The 24,230-nt window shown below is 40.0% G+C and overlaps 1 protein-coding gene and 1 long non-coding RNA gene across 2 annotated transcripts; both read right to left on the reverse strand.

Moving 5' to 3' along the window:
- Nucleotides 1–7,743: 7,743 nt before the first annotated feature.
- Nucleotides 7,744–18,445, reverse strand: LOC146714509 (Fc receptor-like protein 5). Its single transcript, XM_085450941.1, has 11 exons — nt 18,253–18,445; nt 17,191–17,226; nt 16,700–16,966; nt 15,080–15,343; nt 14,679–14,957; nt 9,244–9,525; nt 9,048–9,164; nt 8,821–8,889; nt 8,611–8,661; nt 8,450–8,513; nt 7,744–8,347 (listed from the first exon to the last, which is right to left on the reverse strand). The coding sequence occupies exons 1-10, from the start codon at nt 18,287–18,289 to the stop codon at nt 8,458–8,460; spliced, it is 1,458 nt and encodes a 485-aa protein (XP_085307067.1). The 5' UTR covers nt 18,290–18,445; the 3' UTR covers nt 7,744–8,347; nt 8,450–8,457.
- Nucleotides 18,446–19,560: 1,115 nt separating this feature from the next.
- Nucleotides 19,561–20,416, reverse strand: LOC146714510 (uncharacterized). The gene is made up of 2 exons (XR_014918826.1): nt 20,067–20,416; nt 19,561–19,847 (listed from the first exon to the last, which is right to left on the reverse strand). It is a non-coding gene; the product is annotated as an uncharacterized LOC146714510 (long non-coding RNA).
- Nucleotides 20,417–24,230: the final 3,814 nt, after the last annotated feature.

Raw genomic sequence — 24,230 nt, forward strand, 5'->3', positions numbered from 1 at the left:
TAGATTATCTATCTATTGAGCCAGATCAGTCTAACACTAAGGATGTATTAGTTATGACTGATCACTTCACTAAGTTCGCAGTAGCTGTCCCTACACCAAACCAACGAGCGCGCACTGTTGCAAAGGCCCTCTGGGAGAACTTCATTGTTCATTATGGTGTCCCAGAGAGACTTTTAAGTGATCAAGGCCCCGATTTCGAATCGAAGACAATAAAAGAACTCTGCGCAATTATTGGCATGAAAAAGATACACACAACGCCGTACCACCCCAGAGCCAATCCAGTTGAGAGGTTCAACAGAACACTTCTCCAAATGCTTGGCACCTTGAATGACAATGAGAAGTTGCATTGGAAAGAGTATGTAAAACCTCTAGTAAATGCATATAATTGTACCAAGAATGATGTGACGGGCTATTCGCTTATGTGCTGATGTTTGGGAGACAACCAAGGCTTCCCATTGATCTAGTATTTGGGTTGCCTGTGAATGCCCAGAAGAAGTCGCACTCCCAGTACATCAGTGATCTAAAACATAGGTTGGAGGAGAGTTTTAAGATCGCAACCTCAAACGCACAAAAGAATGCTGAGCGCAATAAAACCCGCTTTGACAAGCAAGTGGTTGACTCAACTCTGAACGTGGGTGACAGGGTTCTCGTGCGTAATGTTAAACTGAGGGGAAAGCATAAGTTGGCAGACAGATGGGAAGATGATGTGTACGTAGTTCTGAAAAGAGCAGGCGAACTACCAGTCTATACGGTTGAACCGGAAGCGAAAGAAAGACCAGTCCGAACATTGCACAGAGACCTGCTCCTTCCTTGTAGCTTCATACCGGTCACGGAGTCAACTGAAAACAGTCCCAAAAAGCCCCAAGCTCGGCGGAACAGAAGGCAAACTGTTGTTCAGGAAGACGACGACGACCTCGACTCCGAGTATTTACCAGTACCTACCTGGATACCAATCTCCATTACCAGCTCTGTCAAGCCAACTCTCGTTGTGCCCCGCACTGAAAGTGTGCAAAGACAGTTTCCAGCTTATGATGAAGCCAAACGTGACAATCCCACCGAATGTGACAATCCCACCGAATGTGACAATCCCATCGGACGTGACAGACAATCAGAGGAAATTGAGGAAACGGAAGTTGTGAACTTACCTGAAACTGCAACTGAAAACTTACCCGAACATGTGGACTTACCTGAGCCTAGCTTGCTGGAGACCAACATTCAAGTTGAAGATCCTGTGGAGAGAACCCAGCAACCTAGCAAGCAAGTCCTGCCCAATGTGGATGAGACGATGCTAGAGCGTCCTAATGACCAAGAAGGAGTCATAACTGAGCAGCCTAGTTCGCTTGGTTCACAGAACAGCTCTCAGGAAGAACATGACGTTCTTCGTCGATCTCAAAGGTCATGTCAAGCACCAGAAAGGTTGCAGTATTCTACCTTAGGTAACCCCTTACCTAAGGTATTTTACTGTTGTTAATGCAGTATTTAATAGCCTAAACGAAGCCATTTCAAGCTTTATGCAGTCTAGCCATTTAGATGCACAGGGACGTGCATACCATCACGTGGGGAGGGTGTAACCCACATTTGAGTATGGCTTAGATAAAATATGCCAGAATGAGAAAAGAATCATTAATCTAAGCAGCACACTTCATTTATAATGAATAAACTATAGGTGCAGCAGTTAAGGAGTTAACTGTTCTGGTTTAGACACGTGTTACTCTAGGCCAATGAGCTGCTGAAACATGGTACAGGCTCCGCCTGCCGCCCCTGCCTAGGAGGACAGAGATTTTTCTCTTCTCTCTTTTTCGCTCGCGAACCTTCCATGAGCAAGCTAGTAAGGAAACGAGACACGGCGAATTATTGAGACAAGGTATGAAAAAGAGTAATATAGGCGGAGAGTTAGCACTCACCGTTTACTAAAACTATTTTATTGTTTGTATATTGCTAAGACGAGTAATTAGCTGGTTCTTTTTACATTGCTTAGTCGAGAAAGGTCGGGAGTTAGAGACGACGCCATTTCATCGGTCGTGCGCCATCTCGCGCTGCTCCGTCTTTCTAATTCTGAGATCGGTGAGCGAAGTATTTTACTTGTTCATTATTTATCTGTGTTTCATGAATGCCTTGCAAGTAAAATGTTCCAGTGTTTAATGATAATTGTTTAGGAATGTTCTGTAGGAAACTGTTCAATTTACTGAAACCCAGTAGTTGAAGCGAATGTGTGAATTGTGATTTTATGAGGAACTTAATATGTCCCATGACACTGTCCTTGACAGGTCAGGTTTTTTTTGTTGTTTGGTTTTGTTTTTTGTTTCTTTGGTTTGTATCTTCCTGGTGCATTCCAACGGATCCTGAAATTGATAGCGAGCCAACCCCGTTGAAGGACCAATTGACTTTGTTCTGTCCTGCACATCAGAGTGTGGTAGGCCAGATGTAACAAAACAGAAACACACCACGCCATTTTGTACTAGTAGTCCCCCTTCTTCACATACATCCCTCTGGACTCGCGGGTGGGTTGTTATAAGGACTTGGGTTCACGGACTCTGTACATTCCATAAATGTGAACAAAAGTGAGTGTGAGCGGTTGGAAATAACCCTCCAGCTGATTAACTGTTGCTAATTGTAACGAAATCTGTGAAAATGCAAGTAAATGTTAACATTTATATGCTGATGATTGAAATTGTGGTTCATTGTTGGATGTGAACTGTACTTCTAGAAAGGGTGCACCCAGGTAAGATTTCTTTCTCATCGAGTGATTACTGTGATTTTGCCAAAAGGTATCATTAAGAGAGTACTGGTACCGAAAGGGAATAATTTCATTTGTAAATGTTTTGAATGTTTATCATAATGTTCTGTTGTTTCTAAATGAAAAGAAAAATACAACTCCGGTAACTTTTCAAAACTCGCGGTTGTCTGAGTCTCATTCAGTTCGCCTCTCCTGTACGTAGCCGAACCTACTGGTCCAAATCATTGAGCTCTTTGGTGTCAAATTTGGGTGACATGCCTTTTTTGATCTGGGAGTATTCGAAACACGCACATTAGTGTTACCTATGCCATTGGTAAACCCGAACACCGATTATTCTCGTTGTGGTGTCCATGTGGCTCAGAGGTCACGATAAAAAGGCGATAGAAAAAACACAAAAACAGCACTGTTTGGTCCAGAGTGGTCGCTGCGTGCTGTTGCCGTACCGCCATCTCATCTACTTGTAATAATAATATTTGTAAACTTGTAATAATTCTACTTGTTCCCACTGTGTTCCCCACCTGTTTCTACTCGCCTCATATCCTCTTGTAGTTATTGTCTCAGTCTTCCGTCGCTTTTTCAGTTTTCTGCCTCTGTTGTGTATTTGCTCTTGTTACCCAGATACTTAGCTGTGTGTATTCTAGTGTTCCCTGGATCATTACAACACTTGTGTGTTCATAAGTCAGTTTTCTTAGTATTGATTCCTTTTGGACTTTTTAAACCTGACAGCAATAAAAACTTGTCCTTTTTTGATTTTGTCTACAGATGAAGCTCTGTACAGTTTGTAATCTGTCCACTTAAACATGTTTTGTCTGTGGATATAGTTTCATTATTCCTCATCCTGAACAGAACTCATAGACTGGGCAGCATCGTTCCTCTTTTTAGTAGTCCTGTCAGCAATTTTTCTTTTTGTTTATAAAAATAGAACTTCCAAGCAAATTGTTTCTGTGGGGTACTGTGTGTTTCCCCGTCCTTCACTCGTGTATGTTCATTTGAAGAGGAAAAACCTTCCACGGGACTCCGATATGAAAATATACAAACAGAAATATAATTCAGAGCATGTAAATTGTCTTACAGGCGTAATGAGGTTTAAGTTACCCTCAACAACAAACAAACTACGGTAGAAAAACCGTGTGGCTCTGCAGCGTCTTGCCTCTGCTATGTCCCCACCCCCTCAGCACCGTGTGCACTTAGTTGCATAAATCCATGATGCATAGATTTAAAGTATAAACCTAGCCTTTAAAGTGAACATATTCAAAGTTTTACTTTACCAAGCCAAAACACAATAAAATAATTTTAGTTTCACTATAAACATGAATTTACTTATTAAATTACTAATTACCCAAAATAAGTTTAACAGCAAATATAAATTGAACTATAGTAACCTGGCTCCCACACTGTGTGTCCTGCTGTGTAGACTTGCCTTTCTTAAGTTTAACATAGTTTCCTTGTGTTTCTCTTCACTTATTACAGCAGTTCTGGTGAAATCACACTTCTTAGGCTGACTAAGGCTGCACAGAAAACGTGACATAGCAGGAGATCAGGGACTATCATGGTGCTGCGTCTTTAGACCCAGCTTTAAGTTACAGACCAAGATTCATATTCTTCAGTATCCTGAGTAATTGGGCCTAATTTTTGCTTCATACATTTATGATACCATATAATGTTTTTGTCTTTACACCATCAGGCTATAGTTTAGTTGTTGGTCATAGGTACACACCGGCTCACTCCTTGGCGGCCGCTTGTCGGGGCCTGGAGCCTGGGGCTCGCTCGGGCCTCTCGGCCTGGGGCTCGGTCACTCAGGCGCAGCTGGCTGCCGGCGGAGCTCACGGGCGCGTCACTGCAACTCCCCCTGGCTTCTGCTCCGCGGCTGCTGAGTGAGCCCTCATCTGGGACTCTCCTCAGCTCTTTCCGGGACAGTGGCACAGCTGCCCCTCTGTTGGTCTTCCTTGGTCTCTTGTGTTCTGGGGGCCTCTGGATGTCTGGAGTTTTGATCTCCTCCACACCTGCTTCACGCCCTGGAGGACGGGGCTGTGGCCCCCCCACACCCTCTAGCAGATTATTACATGAAGGAACCTTTTAAAAAACAAAAAACAAGCGCGTCCATGCTCACAGGTGTACACACGGGTGATCACACCCACAAACTACACCCTTTTTGGCTCCTACCTCAAAGCACACTGTGTTCTGTTGATCTTATGTGCTGCACAATAATGTTTAACATTTAGTATTTACTGTCATATTCCCATATATCATTGTGATGTTGTTTATTCTATTACTCTTCTTCTCTTCTGCTTGCTTTCTTTTTTCTTTCTCAGCAGGTGATCCAGGTGATTGATATATGCATTTTTTTTTCTCTGCCCGTTCTGTTGGTTTTTGTCTTTTGCCCTTCTCCCCCGTCCCTCTTCTCAGCTGTTTCTCTTCCCCTCTTTCTTTCTCCCCTTCTTTCCTCCAGTCAAGTCTGTCCCGTATTCAGTAAGTGAAAATAAAATAAACAATAAAAGGTAAATCAAATGGACCATTACGGCAAGGCTGGGATGGTCAGTTTGGTAAAGTAAATCCGTTGGGCATCTTTCTTTGCCTTTAGACAACAATTCTGATGGCAAAAGAGCCAAACGGGACAGGCCAAAAAGAAAAAAAAAAAAAAAAAAAAAAAAAAAAAAGTTACAGACCAAGATTCATATTCTTCAGTATCCTGAGTAATTGGGCCTAATTTTTGCTTCATACATTTATGATACCACATTATTTTTTTGTGTTTACACCATCAGGCTATAGGTTAGTTCTTGGTCATAGTTTGTTTATGTTCTGCTTCAGTTTAATCTTTCTTCTGTGTCATGGATTCAGCCAGACGCCTCCAGAAAGACCCTTTATATTGGTTCAGCTGATCGGATCGGCAAAGCGTGTTTCTGGAATATGTTTTTGTTCCTGCTAGTGCTTTTTATGCAATTTTTGCAAAGCTTTATGTGGAAGGAAACCGTGACCGAGGACAAGCTGATGGCATGAGATGTGAGTACAACTCCTCTGGTTTCATATGCAAAAAAAAATTATTGCGCTAGCTTACACGGTTCTGGTTCTACAGGGATTTAAAAATAGTTATGCAAAACGGAGCATGCCCGCTCTGACCGGCTTTAAAGGGTTAACAATAACAATGTATTGAATAATGACTTTAAAAAAATAATATAAAACAGTGTGCAAATACTGATAACAGTGCAAATGTTTGCAATATAAGAAATAAATGAAAAATCTATGTTTAGTGAACTTTGCACTGTTGCTCTGTGGTGCAGCTACGACACCGTAGCAAAGTTTACACACTATGTCTACTTGATCCACGTCTGACTCCGCGAACCCATAATGTTTCCACACCACTGAAGTTTTTTTTTGCCCCTCTTTTCAACCAACAGCAATCACTCTCCTCTCCAAATAACTTCTGCTTAGCTTTCCGAGTTTCCCTCGGGTCCTCTTAATTGTTGTGACGCGTGTTCGAAACGCAGAGAGGTGCGCTCGATTTGCCACACGGAGCAGCGTGAGAGTAAAGCACGAGGGAGGGGCTAATAATCGGCTCAGTCACTTTTAATGATCGTTGAAAGCCCAGATCGTAATCGTGATTAAAATTCGATTAATTGAGCAGCCCTAACTCACACATGATAACAGGCCACAGACTTCCACACTCTTATCTTCACCACATTCCTCCAGCCAGTCTCACACACAGAGACTAATATGTTGAGGTTTTCTTGTTCATCCTATTAATTAGGGTCATACTTCAATTAGAATTAAGCATGATTAATTATTTGGAGAACAGCATATAGATAAACATATAGATGTTAAATCCTCGTACTCCACTTTTGAGGGTGTGTTTCACATACCCTTTTAAGTCTTTGTCTCTGTGGTAGGTGTTCGTTACTCCCCGTTTTCTTTTGGTAACCTTTTTCTTATATGTTAGTGGTCAGCTTTACTTTCCCCATCATTTCCCCAGTTAGTCCCAGCTGTTCTTCCACCTGTTTCCTCTTCCTACTTTACCTTTTATGCATTTATTGTTTGAGTCTAGCCTTGTTTCTTGCCGCATTCGACCCTCTTTGGTTGTGTGTCTTCTGTCTTATCTATTTAAATTTGTTCTGTGAGTCACAGAGAATAAAATCAAGATTTTTTTTTTAAGTTTATTACCATGTTCTGCATTTAAGGTCCTGCTCTGTCTGCCACACAGTCATCACATGAGAGAAACAGTAAACGTATTGTTCTCTTTCTTTAACCCTTTAAAGCCTGTCGGAGCTGGCACGCTTGGTTTTGCGTAACTATTTTTAAATCCCTGTAGAACCGGAACCACATAAGCTAGCGCAATAATTTTTTTTGCATATGAAACCGGAAGAGTTGTACTTACATCTCATGCCATCAGCTTTTCCTCGGCCACGGTTTCCTTCCACATATAGCTTTGCAAAAACTGCATAAAAAGCCCTTGCGGGAACAAAAACATAATATTCCCGAAACACGCTTTGCCGATCCGATCAGCTGTTCGTAACACTTCCCACATTCAGCGCGAACGATGGCGTGTCCGCCATTACCTGCCCGAAACCGGAAGTGACAGCATTTTCGCAGAAAATATAGTTTTTTACTTGTAGGCCTTCAAAGCCTATACTTGTGTTTTTATAAGTCATGTTTGACTTTATGCTTTTCTGAATAGTTTCTGTGATGCTTAGAACTCAAATTGCACTGCTGAAAATAGTTTATTTTAATGCACATGCTGTTTTCTTTGAAAATTTGCATCATAGGATTGTTTTTCGTTTTTCCTGCAGTGTATAAAAATTGGTGTATTTCAAAAATAAAACTAAGAAGACACTCAAAATAAAATACCTGTTGTTGTAAACTCTTTTTTGCAACTTTTTTGTATTTAAAGTTTTGAGGGATAAACCTCTTAAATTTCTCCAAGCAGAAATATATGTAAAAAACCAAAAACGATTTTCTGTTTTTTTTTGTAGTTTATTGCACTTTTTTGCAATTAATGTAGTTACTATGGACTTAATGCATACATATTATTAAAATATGGGCTATAACAGTTGTATTGATGTATAGCAACTTGAAATGTTCCCAAAATGGTACTACAGCATGTAAAATATAATATAAGCTCTGGCAGACTTGGTTCTATGGTAGGTCTTGAAGGGTTAAAAAAGTAGTTAAAAAAAAAACAACTAATTTTGACTTATAATGAAACAGATTTAAATAATAAGAAAGCTGATTAAAATGAACGTTCACAATAAAATTTGAATATTTTCAGTATAAGACATTTAAAAAAAATGATGGGAGAAAGAAGTATGTACAGTTATTTCAAGTGATCTGATGGATATAAGAGGTCTGGTGTTTGCCTGAATGGGAAGTCTCTGGCAGTGTCACTTTATCTGACATGGATGGAGTGCTGCAAGAGTTTGTCTTTTGGCAAGTGCAGCATCACACAGGGTGGTCTGCAGGTGGTTCTTGTGGAGTCTTCTTTCTTTACCATTAAATACATTTTCGGTGCTGGCTCAATCGACAATTACAAAACAGCTGAAGAGCTGCTGTTAAGAGCTGTGGCTGAATTTGGATTGACATTATTGTAGTCAGAGCTCTCTTCTGGGTCACCACGTTGCCCTGTTGAGGTGATCAAATGAAAGCAGTTCAAGTGTAATTATTAATGATGATAATTATCAAGGTATTTTCTCATGGTCATCACCTCACATGTTGTGCACTCACTTGTCTTGTTAATGACTGAGCTGAATCACAGATGTGACATTGTTGTAATCACCTTCTGCTGGACCTGAAATAAGAATCTGATTGACTTTCATGTTAAACACAGTTTTTGTATCATCATCCAGCTTCCACAAGCTCTATATCAATGAAAGTGTAAACTTTACCATTTTCAGTGTTTTCACATCTTCTGACTGTCTCATAGACAGAACGATCACCTGCAGGTCAGAGAAAATCAGTCACCTCATGTCTGTGATACTAACTTAAACACAAATATTCTTACAAATAGCATTTATATTAAAAGCTGCAGCAGATGTAACAAGTACAGTCTTGTTGCAAATAGCATCAGAATATTTGAAACTGCATGAAAAACTAACCATGAAGAAGAGAGGAGTACACTTGCTGCTGATCTTCATCCTGACTCAGCGTCTGCTCATTAGCAGCACCTTTATTAAAAATGTAAAATTAGATGTTTGTTTTATGTTGTTGTGGATTATACATTCTTGTGAACAGTTTGCATTTTATGACTCAATGCTGCATCTGTGTATTTAATCATTTAAGATATAAAATATGTAATATTAGAAGAAAAATATGAAAATCTCACCTTTGAACTTTTTACAGCAATACAACAAGAGCAGGATGAAAATAAATGTAATTCCAGAAATTGCTCCAATGCTTATCAGAATAGGAAATGAAGAGATTTCAGGACTCGGGTCATCTACTGTGGATAAGAAACATACGTTTTAAACTGAACCTAAGTTATAAGTTAAAAAAAGTTAAATAATATATTATAAACTCACCCTTTGTATCAATGCTGACTGACTGGCTGTCCGCTGTGTAGTAAACTGGGTTTCCTCTTCCTCCTCTGCACCTGTAGAGTCCTTCCTGTGAGACACTGATTTGTCCATTTGAGTGGAAAACTGCATCTTGTGTGGTCAGGGCTTCAGAGGAGTTCTCATCTCTGTACCAGTAGTATTTCCATCCAGATGATGATGATGAGTTCACAGAGCAGGTCAGGGTCACACTGCCCCCTACTGGAATGTCTCTCATATCAGAAGTTATTTGGGCCTTTGGTTGATCTGCTGTTGAGTCTAAACAAAGACAGAAAGACAATATGAATATATACCCCACACACAGGCTGGGATCACACCAGTCTGATGCAATCTGCATGTGTCTGTATGTTGTTGGGAATAAACTTGCTCTCCAGTTTCCAACAACACATAGGAAGGAATAAGAGCAAACTGAAATGGTATGAGTGCTCTTACAGAGGCCGATAATGCATTTTATTCTTTTAGTGTTTTTACTTTTTTCTGTTTCATTATGATTCTTCTCTGGATTTATAAAAGAGTACCACAACAGAAGACACAGAACTTCTTCCCAATTGAAGTTTATAATTCCCAGACTAGTAGTAGTCTAACTAGTAGCTGCACAGAGAAATTTGAAATAGAAACACTTTATTTATGAGATTTCTAATTTCAGACTTTCATAAAGCATTTTCATTTGTTTAGATTATTTGTTCATGGCAAGTTTGCTTTGATTAGCAGATAGTCTTCTTCCTACATGACCAGAAGAAACACATCAATATATTTCTCTGTATCTATAAACTTCCTGTTGCAAAAATACACACTAATATCAAAAAGTCACACATCACTGTTCGTTCCATCAATACAACAAAATGCAATGATTTATCTACCACTGTTCTTAAATGAAGTCTTTGAAAGCATCAATTTCCTGACAAAAGGAGAAAGAAGAAAAATCTTCAACAGTAATGCAACTGAACAAGGAAAATATTGCATTACTTCTTGTAACTCCATTAATCACAAAGACAACCAGTAATTAAAAAAATATATAAATCTTACTATCTATTATAAAAAGGATAATGTAATATGGTTAATATGCTACATCTTCACCCCACACATTCTGTCCACTTTGTATTTGTGATGGCTGCACTTACAGCCACACAGTGGTAATATCACCATGTTAGTGTAGAGGCTTATAAGTAATATTGCATTCACATTTCTTTCTTTAAATATAGGAATTTATTTACAGAACAATAAATAACTGGTTTTGGTTTAGAATTCATTCACATATCCACATAACACTGCATTCTAAAATAAGTGCGCACATTTTAGTTTACACTGTTATGTATGATTAATCTTTTGTTTTCTGAGTTACCTTAGTTGCAGCTGTTCCAGTCCCTTGATTAAGGAGCCAAGAGGTGGAAAAGGGGCGGAGCGAGGTTTAAAGGAAGGCTACAAATTGGTTCACGCCATAACTCGGGACCATGGGGGGGAATTGGAGTTCATTATGTTTGGTTTAGTTAGGTTTTGTGTGTTTTACCCCTTTTCCTGTTTTTGTGGGCTGATCAGCCACTATTTAAGTTTCCCCTTTGTCTTGTTAAGTTAGGTCAGTTTGTTTGAGTTGTCGGTTGTGTTGTCAACTTTGAGTAGAGTTTTGTTAGTTTGACCTCTTTTATGGGCCCAAGATTTTGATTCTTTTTGCATGATTTAACCAATTATGTTTTTTGGGTTAAATAAAAAATAATTTTTTGGACTTTAACCTGTGCCTAAGTTTCCTTCACTGCTCGGTCCATCACAAGTGGTGTCAGGAGTGGGATCAGCAGTTGAAGGCACAGGATTTTTTTTCTCTTTTTTTCCCCTCTTCACTCATCAAGCCATGCACAGAATGGGAAGGAGTGGCAGAGGAGCAAAAGGAGATTGTCAAAACCAGCCAGTTGGAGTTGTAGAGCAAGTAGAAGGAGGAGAGGAAAATGGAGCCTCTGGAGGGGTGGATAGTACTGAGAGCCAAGGTAAGGAGCCGACAATGTCAGAACTGATTTCCATGCTTCGTTCTCATATGGGTCAGCAGGAGGCCCAGGAAGCAAGAAGAAGGGAGGAGTTTACCCGCCAGGAACAGCGCTTTAGAGCACTGCAACATCAGTTTCAGCTGTTGCAGGTAGAAGTGCAAACTCGTACCTCCCCGGTCCCTGAGCCTCAAATGGAGGTCTCTGAGCCTCAAATGGAGGAACCTGAACAACCAGAGGTAGAGTCCTTTGAAGAGGAGGATCCTCCCTGTGCTGGCTCCAGTAATGAGCAAATACATCCTCAGTCAGGTCAGTCTCGCTTTCATGAACCCAGGCTGGAAAAATTGACAGAGGAGGATGATATTGAACATTTTTTAACAACATTTGAACGCATGGCTGTAGTTTGCTGGTGGCAAAAAATGGACTGGGTTTTTCATCTGATTCCTTTACTCACTGGCAAAGCAAGAGGTGCGTATGTTCATATGGATATGGATGACTCTCTAGACTATGACAAAGTGAAAGCAGCTATCCTTCAAAAATATGACATTAATCTTGAGACATATAGACTGAGATTCCGTTCACTGGAGGTAAAACCTGATGAGAATCCAAAAGAACTATATGCAAGATTGAAAGAGTTATATGAGAAGTGGGTGAAGCCAAAAGGAAAAACGGTGCATGAGGTTAGTGAAATATTAATTTTAGAACAGTACTTGAAAATGCTGTCTCCTGAGTTACAGATATGGATTAAAGAACGCAATCCAAACTCTGCAGCGGCGGCTGCAGAGCTGGCTGATGTGTTTGTGGCGTCACGGAAAAAAGGACAGCCATGGAGCCACACAGCATGGAAAATGAGAGATGGTTCAAAATCTGTCCCTCACTACCAGAAAGCAGGGGTGAGTAAGCCTCCAAAGAGCCAGTCTGTCAATATGCCGTCAAGACCTCCACCCAAGACTGTGATTTGTTATTTGTGTGGGATGGAGGGCCACACAAAACCTATGTGCCCAAAGAATTCTACAAAAATAACTCAGATGTGTTTTGTGCCCCGACAAAGTGTGGAGCCTAAAGTGGAGTTTGAGAATGGTTTCAAAATGACCTTAGTTGAGGTTGATGGGAAACCATTAAAGGCCCTTGTTGACTCAGGAAGTACTCAGACTCTTGTGCACCGAGACTTTGTACCCGCAAATAAAGTTAATGTGGAGACAATCCCTGTTCGCTGCATTCATGGAGATGAGAGGTCATATCCAACACCAGATCTGTACATCAAGGTACAAGGACAAACGTATATTCTAAATATTGGTGTTGCAGAGAATCTGCCATTTCCAGTAGTGCTGGGTCGAGATCTGCCTGTGTTGTTTGACTTGCTGAATCCTAGTCATACATGCAATGTTGCAGTAACAAGAGCTCAAGCTAAGAAGAAAGAGGAGTCCCTACACCCACTCCGTGCCTTGCCCTTCTATGATGCGGACATAGAGACTGCACCCGGGAAGTCTCGTAAGTCACGTGGACAGAGAAGGCAAGAGAAGTTTCTACATACTGCTGTTCGAGAAGCTCCTAGCACAGAGCCGGAGTTACCTTTGGGTTTCAAAATCCCTGTTAATATTATTGAAATGCAACATGACGATCCATCTCTAACATCTCTGTTCCAGAAAGCTGCAGAGAGGAACCAAGGAACTAAGCAAGATTTGAACAGCAGGGGGGAGTTTCTGCTGAAAGATGTCATTCTGTATCGTCAGCAGGGTTCAGCATTGCAGTTGGTGGTTCCTAGAGCAGTCCAGAAGGTGGTGCTCTCCTTGGGACACTCCATTCCATGGGCTGGCCACTTGGGAAAGCACAAAACCATGGCCCGCATTAGAAAATATTTTCATTGGCCTGGTGTGCGCTCGGATGTGACACTGTTCTGTAAAAGCTGCCCTCAGTGCCAGAAGTCTTCTCTTAAAATCCCCTCCAGAGCTCCTCTCCAGTCTCTACCAATTATCAGCACTCCATTTGAACGGCTAGGGATGGACATGGTTGGTCCTCTAGAAAGAAGCAAGGCAGGATTCTATCATCGGTTTATCCCTCATTTCTCCGCCAGGGCAGCTCTTCTGACGGATCTGACTGGTGCCCGAAGTCCCAATAAGATCACCTGGACAGAGGAGGCTGAGATGGCTTTTCAGGACCTACGACAATCTCTGAGTAAGAGCCCAGTCTTGCACAGCCCTGATTTTGAGAGAAATTTCATTCTTCAGACTGATGCCTCAGAGAGAGGATTGGGAGCTGTTCTGTTACAGGGACCGCCTGGAGAGCGTCATCCAGTGGCCTTCATCAGCCGCAAGCTGTTTCCGAGGGAAGTGCGATACTCAACCATCGAGAAGGAGGGACTTGCCATCAAATGGGCCCTGGACTCCTTTAGGTATTATCTTCTCGGACGGGAGTTCATATTGGAAACAGACCACAAGGCTCTTCAATGGATAGAGAGAATGAAGGACACAAATGGAAGGATCACGCGATGGTACCTTGCAATCCAGCCATTCCGGTTCACCATCAACCACATCCCCGGCAAGGATAACTGCACTGCAGACTGTCTCTCTCGCTGTCCCAGGGAGAGATCTGAAGAGGGGGAGTGTGTGATGGCTGCACTTACAGCCACACAGTGGTAATATCACCATGTTAGTGTAGAGGCTTATAAGTAATATTGCATTCACATTTCTTTCTTTAAATCTTTCTGTTCCAGTCCCTTGATTAAGGAGCCAAGAGGTGGAAAAGGGGCGGAGCGAGGTTTAAAGGAAGGCTACAAATTGGTTCACGCCATAACTCGGGACCATGGGGGGGAATTGGAGTTCATTATGTTTGGTTTAGTTAGGTTTTGTGTGTGTTTTACCCCTTTTCCTGTTTGTGGGCTGATCAGCCACTATTTAAGTTTCCCCTTTGTCTTGTTAAGTTAGGTCAGTTTGTTTGAGTTGTCGGTTGTGTTGTCAACTTTGAGTAGAGTTTTGTTAGTTTGACCTCTTTTATGGGCCCAAGATTTTGATTCTTTTTGCATGATTTAACCAATTATGTTTTTTGGGTTAAATAAAAAATCATTTTTTGGACTTTAACCTGTGCCTAAGTTTCCTTCACTGCTCGGTCCATCACAGTATTTCCACAGACATCACCTCAGTGTTTGTTTGTAATAATAATTTTTCCACCTTGTCAGTTTTTTTTTTTTTTCTGTTTTTGTATTTCTGTCATCATTGTCCTCAGGTGATGGAGCAGCAGGTCAGCATTGGCGTCTCTATACCAGCTGAAAGTTCGTGACACAAAGTGGTGACAAACTGTCTACAATGAGGCTACTATCAGCTGCAGCTCTTTGTCTGACTAACAATGTAACATGCTTTGTAGACCATTGAATTCATCCTGTGCTGACCATTATGACATTTGTCAAATGGAGATCACACAACAAACATGACTTACTTGATGCTGACAATGTGAAGGCTTCACTCCACTCTGTTGAAGAATATGAGTCATCTCTGCGTCGACTCTTACACATGTAGTCTCCACTGCTGGACTCAGAAACTCTGAATGTCACATCATTATTGTGTGTCCACTGTGTGGGTGTCCTGGGTCCTCTCCATTCATACTCCCACTCAGTGGTTTCACCTCCTTCCTGCACCTCACATGTCAGAGTGATCGTCTCACCTCTGAATATCTGAGGCCAGTTGGGTCGTTGTTTTACAACAACTTTATTGGAAACTGTTCACACATATTAACAGTTGAGATACAAACAGAAACATGAAATCAACACAGAAAACTCAACATTGTATGTTTGATAATCATGAGTGAATGTATATTTCAAACTAAATTACTGAACTCACTGGTTTTCTCAATGGTGACATCATCACTTATATAAGTGTAGTAAACTGGGTTTCCTCTTGTTCCTATGCAGCTGTAGATTCCTCCTTCAGATACTCTGATATCTCTGTTTTGTTGATCTCTGATTTGAACTTCAGAGGTTGTTTGGGTTCGTCTGAACCACTCATATTTCCATCCATCAGAGCTCTGCACAGAGCAGGTCAGAGTCACACTGCCCCCTGCTGGTATGATTGTTGTTCCTGCTGTCAGTGTGGCCCTGGGTTTATCTGATGTTATCAAAAAGACAAAAAGAAAACACAGCCATTGAACAACATTTTAAAATATGCTTTCATTTTATTTAAATTCCAACTTCCAAGAAGAGATGTCTTTGCTGAGCACGCATCATTCTCAGGGACTCCTCTCATCCTGCCAATAAACTCTTCCAGCTCATCCCCTTCAGCTGACGCTACAGGACCCTACAGACTAAAACCAGCAGGTTTATGAACAGCTTCTTCCCCACAGCTGTCAGCTTACTGAACTCAGTCCCCTGCTGAACCTTTCCATCCACACCCACTTATCCCTCCTAATGACCATGATCATGACTGTCATTCATTCTCAACATTCACCATATTCTTACATTGGTTACTGCTATAGTTTAGGACACTGAACCAGTATAGTCTCTGGTATAGTGCGTACACTCTTCACTATTATAGTCTGTTCAGAGCGCTACGCTTCCACTGTGAATATATTCATAGCACTTTGTAGATCTGTTTACCATATGTAGCACATCTGTATATATTTAGCAAAACTTTATATTTGTTAATAGTACATCTGTATTTCTGCCCGTCTGTATAGCAATACAGAACATCTGTATACTATATAGATCATCTGTATATCTGTACATATGTCTGTAGGTCATCTGTATATTTGCTCTCTCTGTACATAATCTGTTCATAACTATCCCACCATTTATTTATACTACCCTTATCTGTATATAATTGCTCCTATTTTTTAGCACTTACTACTCTTGCACTCTGATCAGATGCAAACTGTATTTCCTTAACCTGTATTTATAAATGTGTAGTGACAATAAAGTTGAATGCTAATCCTAATTAAATTTAATTTTTAAATACAGTTTAAGATCATTTTAATTTTTTCTGACATAGTAAGAGAGCTACAATATTGAGGTTAATTCAGGTTGTAGATCTCTAAATAAGCACATTTCAAATGTTTGTCCATTCTTTGGCCTGAAGAAGTCACACTGAATGTAAACTAATGCAGTTCACTGTTGAAGGAAACACACGATGGGTTCAGAGGGATCTGCCTGGTTTCACATTTAGACAACAGAAACATCGTCACCTTAAATTATGTGGAGCTTTGATGTTTCTTTTTTTCATTATTTAAATTAAATTTCATCCACAGTTATTCTTGTTATACATTAAAACATGCACATGAGTATTTTGGTTGTAGTGTGTACTGTGAACAAAGTTAGGTAAAATGCAATGGTCATGGTTAAAGCTCAATGTTTCAATACATCAGAAATAAAATAGTTTCAATGAAACATTTATTAAACAGATTTTTTTTTATAATTCAGATGAGAATTTTAACTGGAATCATCACATCATTAATCACTGAGGACTTACCTAATACAGTTACAGAGACAGTATTACTGTTCTTTGTATAATCTGACTCCTTCCAGGTACCAGAGCACTGATATTCACCACTGTCATGTGTCGAGCCAATTCCTAATATGTAGTCTCCGTTCTCCCAGTAGCCGTAGTACTTTTGACCATTATTGTTGATTGCATAATACCAGTCAGTGTCTCTTCCTTCATTCATGTTACACTTGAAGGTAACAAACTCTCCAATGAAATAACTGGACCAGCTGGGTTCAATAGTTAGCACAGCATCTAGAATCCAACACAAACAGACAATTAGCAATCTGAAACACTTATTTAATGCTCAAGGCAAGACATTGATTGATAACACTTTATATATATTCACACAAAATGAAAATACTGTGATAAATAGAAAAAAGTAACACAAATAGGATCTGCATTAGAGTCATACAGGTTGAGAATAATCTTTATTAAATAAAAAGGAAGAAATAGAAAAAGGAAAACTGTTCAGTCACCTTGAGCGTGTCCACTGCAGAGGAGCGTACAGAGCACTACAATAAAGACAGAAACTTCAGACATTATCAAACTAAAGACACCAAAATGTAACATAAATAAAAAAACTGTTGGTAATGATGTGTCTCATTTCTTGAGGCACATGATCAATAGTGAGTTAATGACCTTCTTAAGGAACAATCCCACTAGTGTTTAAAGTCCAGTCGCTTTCTTACCAAGCTCCTTAAAATACTGGGAGATTTTCAATGTCTACTATGATCTGAGTCAGTGCACTAAAATCTAATCCAGTTTACAAACAAACATGGTGATAACAGACATGAGTGTCCTCTGATCACATGACCTGAAATGGTACAGGCCATCCTCTTTGGGCAGCCAGTGAAAGACTGGGTTCCAAAAGGGAAATGATCTCCCCAGTATTTACTTTGTATACTAGAAAAAAATCTCAAAAATTAATGCCATTGACAAATTGCAGTGGGTCACTTCTGTCAACAAGAATTTGTCTAGAAGGAGGTATTTGTTGATCATTTTTGACATATTTATGTGTCATAGCAAACAACATTCATCTGAAGTTAAACCTGCCTACTGGGAGTTTACTTTTTTAAATCTCCATTTATGGCTGGACGAGCTCTAATCTTCCTTTAGGAAGCAAGTTTCATTTAGTCAGGAGCAGGATTAGTCTAGTACTCTTTTATACCTTGACTAAGGAAGAATATTTCTGCAATAAAATGCTGTTAAAATCTAGCACTGGCTTTAATCACTGCCCTTATGCATTTTATCATTGTCTACTATTATTGGTTACATTTTATATTACGATTTAATCAGCATCAAATTATCACTGATGGAGAAACAAACCTTTCTTAGATAAACTAAACCAGCTCCACTCTGATCTGAGTCAGTGCACTAAAATCTAATCCATTCTACAAACAACCATGTTGGTAACAAACATGAGAGTCCTCTGATCACATGACCTGCAATGGTACAAATGACTGATGCTCTGTTCTTCTTACTAAAACATCTTTATGGATCAGTATGAATCGAAAAATAGGAGTCAGTGATGTACTCACAGAATAGGCCCAGCTCACAGAGCAAAGTGGCTCCCATCCTCACATCCAGCAGTGACACGTCTGAAAACTTCTACAACTTTCTGTAAAGAGAGAGAGTGAAGCAGCAGCACAGCAGATACCAAAGAGCTGAGAAGGAAACAAAGAGGTTTTAAAACGTATCTCTGCTTCCTTCCTTTTACACAGAAATAACAACTTAACATAGTCTGACCACCACATCATGTGATACATTTATACTCTCCTGCAGAAACATATCAGGCAGATTTTTATCAGAACGGCTGTAAAAAATATATATATATACTGAAACTAAATAATAATAGCTTGACTAAGTGCCCAAAATGAGATAGACACAAGTGAAAGACAAGCTTTAAATGTGAAGTACTTTAGTTCATTTTACAGCCCAGAAACACAACGAGAAACATTGCTCAGATTCAGATTGCTAACAAATATCTATCAAGCATTAGATAATAAAGTAACAGGTTAGTAATAAGTTTTTTCCTGGTTGCTTAGAGTGCTGTCTATGGACTTTTTGTATATACTGTAATAACTCCAGACTTGGGCATTACATGCATTACGAAACTGCATTTCGTTGCCCTGTACCTCTGCATGTGCAATGACAATAAAGTTGAATTCTATTCTATTCTATTCTATTAAAATTTGACTGAGGTCCGACAGAAGCAGCGACGGATATTTTGTTGCCTTTGTCTGCTGCTTGTATGCTTGGTTTGATTATTAGGAGCTTTATCACCAGTAATAATTACCCTCATAAACACTACATGTACACATCATTCATATCGTTTTAAACTGCAGTAGATGCATAAATGAAGACGACTTAATAAACACCACCAAGAGAATAAACTTTTACCATTCCCTTCCTGTCACAGATGTAGTCATTGAGTTTTCTGCTGCTCCTTTACAAGGAGATGACGATACACTAAATATTGATGCACAAAATCATTACATTGCTTCAAATATACATTAAATGGATTTGAGGTGAGCCCCCATACCAGCTGATAAACAGAGATGTCATACTTACTGACAGCAAATGTTCACAGCAGATGTTGGTAATCCACACACTTTCCCACACAGCAGTGAAATCAAGAACTGACAGTAATTTTATTTTTATTTCATTAAACTAATGCAGATTCCTTTAACATATTGTGGCGAGACGAGGATGGGATATAAAGTAAATACTCTTTGCAGTTTTAAAAAGACAACGCCACCCTGGGAATTTCACCCAGAGAATACTGAAAGTAACACTAAATCACCAGAAAGGCACTTAGGTTCGCTATACTCAGTCCAGAGACGAGGTTCAATGATCAACAAATTCACAATTTATTAATAATTATCTAAAACACCATATAAAAGCACAATCATAAATATTCAAGTACAAATATGCTTAAAAAGGTATTCAGAGCTGAGGCTTACCAGTGGAGGGGCAGGGATGCCACACACAAACTAAAGAAAGAAAACACACCCAAAACACAAGTGCAACAGACTATCACACACACACTAATAAACTAAACAAGGCAGGTGTGTACACTCAAGGGATCCCACCACCAAGGCACCCTAGTCTCCTCCACGTCGGCACTCCGCATCTGAATAAAAAGAAACAAAGAAAATTTTAATATATTACAACAAACTAATGTGTAGCACCGGGGGATAACCCAACTGCAGGACCACACTGGTGATCTACAGCTAGAAAAAGGGCCTCCCACCAGTGGTGTAACAAAATTCCAAACTACAAATCAAAAGCAATAAAACAACATACAATCTGGATAAAACTCTAAAATCTGGAGCAAACGGAATCACCGTACTGCTCCAACTTGCCGTCCACACGACGATAAGTTAACAGTCAATTAATATGCACGCCAGCTGACTCCGATAACCGGCATGCATATGGCCGTTGTCCACGCCGACGTCCACTGTAAAAGCTGACAGCAGCAGGGAAGAATTCTCACAACGGGAACAGACGGTAAAAGCACAGCAAGGCAAAACAGCAGCACTTCAGTTCGCGTAGCTTGGCGCAAAACTAAGGTCCACACCTCCAAGTAAGCCGGGTCACAGAACGTAAGCAGAATAGCTCAGAGGAGGCTTCTATAGCTACGACCAGCCGCGATGGAGACTTTAGAGGAGTAACCCACAAACGATCTCTACCACCCCGAGGAAGTCAGGTGACCAAAAAGGAGATCACAGGCAAGCAATCCAGAGACACTCAAATGGCCACTATTTATACCAGCGCCCCCTAATGGGCCAGGCTGAAAGTGGGTTGGACCGAGGGATAACATTCATCCTGCCACAATATCTTTCCACTGTGGTGACATCTTAGATTGGTCATAAATTCACTCACAGAAAGTAAGCGTGCACAAGTTAAAGTAGAAATGTGTCCTTAACCAGAAGTGACCGTGTGACGAGATGAAATCCTGCCCCCTTTCTCAGCTCCTCTCTGTTTTCTTACAAGTAGTTGTAACTGCTGTATTAATAAATAATGAAAGTGCCTTTTAGCTACACTTAGTAACTAAAAAGCACACTTACACACTTAGTTACTCATTTCCATGGCTACATTTTTAGATAGCAGAGCAAAGCTGCAAACAAAGTAGCTGTTTATAGACTTGAATGTGTTTTACAGAATTAACGCTGTAAGTCAAATAAAGGCAGCAATAAGAGGAAGCAAGCAGTTCAGCAAGGCAGAGTTACCATGGAAATCTGATAACGTACAGTTATCCGATTGTTCAGTCTGACGTCACTAGCCATGTCTGGGTCTAAACTCCGCTGCAGGTCCATATATCAAACGATCACTATGGCATTACTGAGAGTTGAAAAACTGTCTAAACTCTTTCATCTTTAATAAAATGATCAGCGTTCTGCACTACCAGGTGTAACAATTGAGTTTAACATCCAGGCGTCCATGAAAACGGAATTTATGACATTTAACGGAGTTAGAAGTTAGCAGGGAGTTAGCTCGCTAGCTTCTATCTAAATACAATATAGCATGTCCTGACTGCGGGGTTTTAGAAACAAATTAAAACGTACAGCTCTGTTATTACTTCTAGCATAAATGAAGACAGAAAACTAAACAGCAGTGATGTTTGTAGGGTTACTGAAGTTGGGCTAGCTGGTATATAATGATGTGCTACGTGACCGCTAGCGACACAGCTATGTTAGCATAATATAAACAAGCTAACTTTTTTTCCACTCGATAAAAGTTAACGTGAGTGTTCTCGGTGGTCAGGAACAAATGTAATCGCATGGCAGGATGCTGTAAAAGGACCAAACTTCAGCCAACTGAGATAATCCATCCACAATACGAGGTTAGTCATTCATATACTGCTGCATGGGCTGGGCTGTAGTTACATCCTAAGGTTTTAAAAACTGAGCTTAAATAAATGATTAGTGATAATAAAAGCCGAGGGAGGTCAACAGTGATCACTAACTGTTTTAGGAGCTTTTTGAGATCAAATAGAAGAAAATACATAACATTAAACATGTTAACAACACAAAAGCCATATTAAACGCAGACTACTTTAGGCCCGGAAGTAGGATTCGTCACATCATCACTTAACAACCGGATAGGTGAAACACAGTTGTGCTTCCTGCACCCTTTACTTTATAAGATGGTGGACTCCAGCTCGTATTGAGGCGATTTGCTGCTGAGTGTGAAGAGGAGGGAATGAGAATCAGCACCTCCAACTCTGAGCCGTGATTGACACTGGATAATTGTTGAAGTCATAACTGTGTTTTAGGGATGAGTTCTGGCCCAAAGCACAGGATTTTAAGGATCTTGTGGCAAGAGTGGAGTGGGAGATTGGCAGGTGGATTGGGTGATACTGTGTGACATCTGCAGTGATATGGATGCAGGACCAGTGTGGTGTAGTGAAGTGAGAGCTGAGTGTGAAAGTGAAGCTGTCTGTTGGCAGGTTGATTTACAGTGGGGCAAAAAAGTATTTAGTCAGCCACCGATTGTGCAAGTTCCCCCACTTAAAATGATGACAGAGGTCAGTAATTTGCACCAGAGGTACACTTCAACTGTGAGAGACAGAATGTGAAAAAAAAATCCATGAATCCACATGGTAGGATTTGTAAAGAATCCTACCATGGCAATAACAGAGGTCAAACGTTTACTATAGGTCTTTACCAGGTTTGCACACACAGTAGCTGGTATTTTGGCCCATTCCTCCATGCAGATCTTCTCGAGAGCAGTGATTTTTTTTTCACATTCTGTCTCTCACAGTTGAAGTGTACCTCTGGTGCAAATTCCTGACCTCTGTCATCATTTTAAGTGGGGGCACTTGCACAATCAGTGGCTGACTAAATACTTTTTTGCCCCACTGTATTTATACTCGGCTGCAGACACATATCAGGCAGAGATTTTTATCAAAAGGACTGTAAAACAAATATACTGAGACTAAACAATAATAGACAGTTACAAAGTTCTATTACACAGACATGAGCTTCACCGAGTGCCCAAAGAGGCAAAATAATTAGACACAAGTCCAAGACAAGTTTATTTTATTTTACAAGAACAAGAAGAAAACAACAGGAACAACACTCTGAATTTACCTTTGTATACCATACACACACCAATTACACTGTAAATGGATATATTAAACATTTGTCTTCTCATATACTCAGATAAAATATATACATAAATCAATTCCTCACAATTGATTAATTAATTTTTACAAATTCCCAAGGAGACAGAAAAAAGATCAACAAGTATATCTAAATATTAAAAACAAACTACCCTCTGTCTGCATGCTGTTAAACTACTGGAACTAGTAAAAGCTGTTTATGTCCCTGGGAATTTATTTGAACACTCTGGGGCATGGACAGAGGTAAGTTTGTTTTTATTTTACTTATCAGTCTTCAGATTGCTAGCAAATATCTATACACAGGGTTCGTATGGGTGCTTGAAATCCTTGAAAATGCTTGAATTGTATTGTTGTCTTTTCAAAGTTTGAAAAGTGCTTGAATTTCAGATGTGGTGCGTAAAAGTGCTTGAGAGTGTAACTGTATTTCATTCACCACAAATAATTATCTGATTGAATAGTTTTCCTGTCAGATAGAGAAATAAAATGAGTCGCAAAATGTAAAAGCAAAATTTCCCCGCCTGGGCTGCCTTGCGTCTGTTTCAACGTGTGACCCCGCCCCTCCCTTGGACAGTCAGGGATGAGTGCGCTAACATACCTGTTGGTTGCTGTTGTAATGAGTGTTTGATGGAAAATGACAATGGCGGATTTTGCGCTCTCTAGTCGCATGATAGGTGAGTGCTAGTAAACAATTTTCCAGTACATGTACGTAACACATGCTGTTTTTTAAAATTATGATTATTATTTTGTTAGTGTGATGCAGTATGGCGCTGCTATTATGGAATATGCTGTGAACTTAGCTAACATTACTTAGCAGTGATATGAGTTAATTTACTCAAGTGAAAGCTTTAAACATTAGCCCAATACATAACTAGCCAACTTAAAGCTTTCTGATTAACCGTCTCCATTTCAACTTGGGTTTAACGTGCGGACTTCAAACCATTTACCAGTTTTTAAATTGTGTTGATAGGACATGTAAAACCGATGTTTTTTGTTTTTTTCTGAATAAAACAGTGGCGTTTAATCCGGAAAGAAACGGTAAAAACTGCGTTTTCTAAGGAGAGCGCTAGCGAACAGGCTTTGCTTGTGAGTGAAAAAAAAAAACTCCTTCCCTATTGGTGGAAAAAATGTACCGTGTCGACCAATCAAAAAATGATATGGCAGCATGTGGCATTTGTTTGTTTAGGAGTGACCGGCGAGAGAGAGCGATTGAGCGAAAGAGAGAGAGAGAGTTTTGATACGTGAGAGATATGTGACATTTACCGTGTTTGGAGTCTCAAGTGTAGTGGTGTAGTCGTTGTCGTAGAGTAGTCGTTGTTTTGTTTTGTGTGTGAGTTCTACTAGTGAATGTCACAGTTGCCACCAAACGCAGATTGCAGTGTAAACACTGAG

This window comes from Copadichromis virginalis, linkage group LG3 (genome assembly GCF_057382275.1).
Source record: "Copadichromis virginalis isolate Kocher_CV1m ecotype Utaka linkage group LG3, C_Virginalis_male_GT1.1, whole genome shotgun sequence".
NCBI lineage: Eukaryota > Metazoa > Chordata > Actinopteri > Cichliformes > Cichlidae > Copadichromis > Copadichromis virginalis.

Excerpts from the sequence above, each read along its gene's own strand:
- LOC146714509 (XM_085450941.1), bottom strand. The coding sequence starts at position 18,289 with ATGGGAGCCACTTTGCTCTGTGAGCTGGGCCTATTCT. Across the intron at positions 14,958-15,079 it reads TGTCACCATTGAGAAAACCA|TTTCCAATAAAGTTGTTGTA; the intron begins GTGAGTTCAGTA and ends ATGTGTGAACAG. Across the intron at positions 9,526-14,678 it reads CTTCACATTGTCAGCATCAA|CAGATCAACCAAAGGCCCAA; the intron begins GTAAGTCATGTT and ends TAGACTCAACAG.